The sequence below is a fragment of the Quercus robur genome, chromosome 4 (genome assembly GCF_932294415.1).
Source record: "Quercus robur chromosome 4, dhQueRobu3.1, whole genome shotgun sequence".
NCBI classification, from domain to species: Eukaryota; Viridiplantae; Streptophyta; class Magnoliopsida; order Fagales; family Fagaceae; genus Quercus; species Quercus robur.
In genome coordinates this window covers 62,420,029-62,426,028 of record NC_065537.1, presented here as the reverse complement: position 1 = coordinate 62,426,028, position 6,000 = coordinate 62,420,029, and the positions used below count along the sequence as shown (strand labels likewise).

Below are 6,000 nucleotides of genomic sequence, written 5' to 3'. Positions count from 1 at the left end.
CATGTAAATGAAGTCACAAAGTAAACCTCCTTTAGTTCAGATAAAACCATATTAATGGTTGGTAAGAATTTCCCTGCACCTAATATCCAACTGTGTAAAAAGAAACCTCACAGAGGTTAGATGACCTCGTGTTAATACAGCTTCAGAAAGATTACAGAATAAATGCTATCATACACAGCGAAAGCATTTCGGAAATTAAAACAATGAACCACCTTTGTAAAACAGAGAATCACAATACATTAGATCGAATTTTGAAGTTAAAGCTACAATTGGTAACAAGACTCACATTGCTTCTGCATACTGTAAAAAAGTCATAAAATTTGAGACTTGTATGGTCCAAAAGATAAACTGAATTAGAAAAAGGACTCCCACAGCCGACGAACAGAGATGAGATTTTGGATATAAACATCTGAGATATTCATCTGCTGAGTAAAGCTCCATGTATTAACACCTATATGGATATTACAGCTCCACAGAGAAATTCCAAAATCCCTATCCTGGCACTATTAGCAGAACTTTGTAATACTAGACTGCCTTTTTTATAAGAGCTCTTTGAAAATTGCAAGAGACCCACTTCAGCAAGAACTCGCACCTTTAAGTCTAACAACTGAATGTCCAATGTATACAACAGAAGTATCACAGGCTACCCTGTAGTTGGTTAAGAAGCACTTCAGGCCCATTGTTCTCATCCTCATCATTGTCAGTGTTATCATCAGTTTTATCTTTCCCCACTGAAAGTTCATTTCCACTGACGTCTCCATCAGACAAGCCGATGAGTGATGCATATGCTTTATTTTCAAGAGATCTTGATTGCCTCAACAGTCCAACGAAAACTTCCTTGCTCTCCATGTCATTGTTTTCCTCACACAGCTTAAAGAAGGCAGACACATTAACGGGCTTTGGCCTCCAACTCCATGATCCCTCGGCCATAAAAGCTTCTTTCCAGCAGGATAAAGCCTCAGAAATCCTCTTTTCTCCAATATGCCCCTCAGCAAGAGTTTCCCATGAACTTGAATTTGGTTTTCCTCCAACTTCAACCATATGGTTGAAAAAACTCTCAGCTTTATCCAAATTTCCCTCTTTAACATACCAACCCATGAGAAGATTTGTTATCCTAGGGTCAAAAGATGATTTTACTTGCAACCATTCCTCATAAATTTTTTCTGCCCCTTCAATATCACCTAGCCTAACAAGAGAAGAGATGATAGCATGATAAGCCAAATTTGGAATACCAGGAAAAATGGTTTTGTAAATTTTCCACACCCGATAAGCCTCTTCTTTGTTACCAACATTTCCATAAAGACTTATTAGATAATGATAAGGTATCCGATCCCGGCCTGTGATCCTACTCTCAACATTCTTTAAGCAATCTTCAGCCTTTTCAATCTGCCCCATCTTAGCGTACATTGTAGCCATTGTGCTGAATGTAGTCCAATTGGGATTAATGGTCCTGTCCTGTTTCATCTGTTCAAATACTTGTTCCATCTTTTCTGCAGATCCTTGTAATCCACGAGATGATAACCAGATATTATAGGAATATATATCTAGTTTTATATTTTTCTCAGTCATTTCTGAGATCATCAAGTCAACTTTATCAAACTCCTTGAGATTCATATAGAGAGTCATCATCACATTGAAAGGAAGTGAGTGCATGGCATAACCTTTACTTCTCATTTTTTCAAGTAAAGATTCTGCCTTTCCTCTCATTTTGGCTCTCACATAAGCATTAAGAAGAGCCCCATAGATCCTCCTGTCTTTCAACCTATCTGGTAGCTCCAGGAAGTAATCTTCAGCTCTAGAAATTCCATGAACCTTGCCAATTAGATCTAATTGAATTGCAGCATCACTAGCTGCTACTCTAAACCTCTCTCCTCTGTTGTTCATCCAATCATAAACCTGTAAAATGCATAAAATTTCAAACCTAATAATAATGCAAGCCAAGGCTTTTCATCCAAATGAATAAATATAAAAAGTAAGAAATGGTTAATCAATGAAAGAATTATAGAGCTATAACCCAATAATCAGTTTATGATGAAATCTATAGTGCCAAAATGCTAATTAGAATGGAAATACCCTTGAGCTTCCAATTAACAGATTATTACAAAAGGTCATGTTTAATTACACAGAATGGACTATTTTGTTCATGATAACTTCAGCATCTACCATTCATTATAACCCCATATTCACGATATGCTTACCATCTGTCCAAGAAATTTATGCCCTCATTTAATAAAGAGGATCTTGTGAACAGAAAAAACCCAAGCACAATAAATGAAAATTTTAGCATGTAGGTGCACAGAATGAATTTTTTCAATCAGGAATCACTCATGTATTGTAACCCTAGCTTTAAGTCATGTCAGAAATATTTTGCCCTCATTTCACAAAGAGGAGCTTACAAACAGCGGAATCCAGCACAGAATATGCTCTTCATTCTTTAAGATATAGGAAAACCAGATAAAGGCATCCAAAACCTTCCATGGATTTTTTTTTTTCAACTACATGAATATGATCTTAGACAGTAAGTGCATAAGGTTGCTATTTGACCTCACAACCAACACTATTTATCATAAAACCGAAAAACTCAACACTATATTATAACAATGAATCCAAAGAAGGATGATGTTTGTGTGGCTTTACCAGACAAATTTATAATAATTGTAGAATGTCTTTTTTTTGAGTTGCAGCCCTGCATTCTGATATGCTTAACCAAGTTGTACTGATATTGGTGGAATCATACTAGTATACAATTAATGAATGCCATGCTATCCTCATTAAATTTTTTATTTATTTTTTAAATCCATGATATCATTACACTTGCTACACATTTAAAGGCCATTATGCCTTAAAATAATAATGGAAAGAGAATTAACAGTCTTAAAGTGGATTATTTAGAAGAGCACAAGATAATGATTCAGATAAAAAATATGTGGATTCTCAAGGATCCCTTAACTTTAGAATTATAGTAATTGCAGTGTCAAAAACTTAATCTTTAAGCCCTTTTCCCCTTCTCATAGTTCATTCCATCATTCTACTCATATTATCTATGATCATCCGTGGCTTTAAACTAATCACATTTGCAACTTTTATCACAACAAGTGAAGATGCTACTGCAAACCAAGCCCATTTTTGGTATTCAAATTTGATGTCAAACTTCTAACTCTTCTTCAATTTCCTTACAGCCAGTAAGCTACACTACAAGGTTTCAATACATGTTTCATTGTACCATAATTTTATTTGAGATACAGATACCACTTTCATCCCCAGATTCCTCCCCGGCCCTTCTAACCTACAATTACTGTTACTATATCGTTATACAATTATCTTCGTCAAAAGGTTTCTGTTTTCAACTATTCGCCGTAACTTGCACTCGGAATTCAGGGTTTAACACTATAACCTTTATCACCCTGTCAAATTGCCTTCCTTCAGCTACTCAGACTTCTTTAACATCTAAAGAGTAAGACCATACCAAGAAACACAAACAGCAATGGTATACAAACTCCCCATCCCATCAAACCAGGACAGAATTCCCACCAAAATAAATATAAACAAATACCCTTTTAAGCAAAACATGCTGAAAACAGCAACACCACTACAAAACCAAAATTCAGCATCTTGCTCAACAGAGAGTTCACAGCAACATACAGAACAAAAATGATACACAATATCACAACCCCGTTAACCTAACCAGTCAATTTAACCAATTTCTAACACATGTAACACATACCAGTTAAGCCAAAGAACCAAAAAGAGCTTGATATTTCTGCCAAAAATAGCACATACCCATTAACCAAAAAAGACCTAAAACATCAAAAAGGTACCCAAAACTACGTTTTCTTTTACCTCAAGAGCTGGCTTGAACCTCTTGTACTTCCTGAGCTCCTTGACCACCCTAAAAAGCTCCCATTTTGAGAGCCTCCTACCCTGTTTCTCCCACTGGTCCAACACACTCCCAGAACCCAACTCAGGGTTTTCCATCATAGATATTCTCTTGTATATAGCATTCCATTTCACAATGGGTCTACGCTCATAGTCCATGGTGCCATAGCTGTGGATTTGTGAGATAGAGCAAGTGACTGTGATTGGGACTCCTCTGTAATTTACAGTCTTTGGGAGTGTTAGATTGGGAACTATGCTTCTGCATGGTAGAGGCAAGGAGTAGAAGAGGGATGAGGATGTGAGAGAAGCGTTGTGGTGGTGAAGAGAGGGTTGGAGAAGCATTTTTCTGGTAGAGGCTTTTAGAGAGTGTTTGTGTCTGCGAATGAGTGTGGTTTTGCTCTGCAATTCTCACTTCTCAGAGGGGTTTTTTTTTTTTTTTTTTTTTTGGTCTTGCCCTTGTAGATAAGTTTCTGAAATTACCTCATGGTCCCTAGGGCTTAGTTCTTGATTTCCACTTCATATAAAAGCTAGGAAGCACTGACCAGAGGGTGCCACACCGGAGTCCGACGCTGGGTGCGGCCACCGACACGGCTGGCCGCACGTTGGTGCCATGTTTGAGGTTTTTTTTTTTTTTTTTTTTTTTTTTTTTTTTACGAAATTGGCCAACGGCTAAATCAGATTGTATTGGCCAACGGCCGAAATTGACCAAAACGACCAAAACAAGCCAAAATCGGCCTTGAATCATGTCGGAACAGCCGAAATCAGCTTTGAATGATACCCAAACAGTCGAAATCAACTTTGAATGATGCCCAAACATCCTAAATCTTTCCTTCCTCAACTTTATTTTGAATATTTGTTGCTTCTTTTGTGTTTTCTTTTTTGTTTTGCGTTTCTTGCCTCATCTTTCTTTGTTTTGTGAACCAAGGACATATAATGTGTTTTTTAAGAATATTTTAATAGTAAAAATATATAGAAAATATAAATAAAAATATTTTTAATAATTTTTTATTCGTCGCACCCGCATCTTACTTTTTCAAAAATTGCCTAGTCCTGCACCCGCACCCAAATCCTAAAACGCACCCATGCTTCATAGAATAAAATTCTAGAATCATAATTCATAAAAAATACAAAAAAAAATTCAAAAATTATTTAACAATTTGAATGACAAGTTGTAAATTGCTGACAATTGTGCAGTTTTTGTGATTGATCCAAATAAAAACGAATAAAATCTTGATAATTCTAAATTTGTGAAATTTGTTGTGAAAAAAAATTATGCCCTTTCTAGTATTACTCTTATTACTTTTTTTTTTCTTTGAAATATACACCATATTTTGTTGTCGAGAGTCATCGCTAAATTGGTATTAGAATTTTCAATGGAGATATAGAAAGTTCAAATCTTCTCTTAATAAAGTAATTATTGAATTTTATTTAGATAGGAACAACATTTGTTATTAAAATTTGTCAATTTTTTTTAAATTTAGTCTCTAAATTTTAAAAGTAACAATTTGATCTTTAAATAATTTTAAATTCTCTCTAACTTTCGTTACGAGGGTTCACAATTAAATATATATATATTCTATTCCATATCTAGCTTAATATGGTCAATATCCTTTGCTCTTTTTTTTTTTTTTTCTTATTTATTACTCTCTAAGTTATACATACACCCCAAAGGGTTTTGAAATCGCGACTTCACAATCCATCTAGCACTTATAGAAGAGAAAATGTCATATGTGTCACAGTTTATTGAGTAAAAATTAATATGTTTTATGTGTTTCAATTTCTTTATTGTTAGTCAATTTTTGTCAAATCCTTCTCATCAAAAACTACCTAAATCAATTGGTATCTTGCCCTTATAATAAATAGACATTATATAAAAGCTAGGCGTCATGTGTTGAAATTCTACCATATTTAAGAAAAATATATATTTTTTGGGTCATGCAATAATAGTGAGAAAATCATGATGATTATAAGTATGTTGGTAGAATTCGATTGCATAGCACTTGGTTGAATAATGTTTTTTATTTAACTTTTTCTATAATAAAAAAAAAAAAGGCTGCTTATTTAACTCATTTAATTTATTTACAACCTTTTAAAGTTTTTAGTTTTTATTTTTAGATGCAACTA

At 34.5% G+C, this 6,000-nt stretch overlaps 1 protein-coding gene across 1 annotated transcript; it reads right to left on the bottom strand.

Moving 5' to 3' along the window:
- Positions 1-213: 213 nt before the first annotated feature.
- Positions 214-4,320, bottom strand: LOC126723260 (pentatricopeptide repeat-containing protein At1g02150). The gene is made up of 2 exons (XM_050426588.1): positions 3,841-4,320; positions 214-1,896 (listed from the first exon to the last, which is right to left on the bottom strand). Exons 1-2 carry the CDS (start codon positions 4,216-4,218, stop codon positions 637-639), a joined length of 1,638 nt encoding a protein of 545 aa, XP_050282545.1. The 5' UTR covers positions 4,219-4,320; the 3' UTR covers positions 214-636.
- Between the last annotated feature and the right edge of the window lie 1,680 nt (positions 4,321-6,000).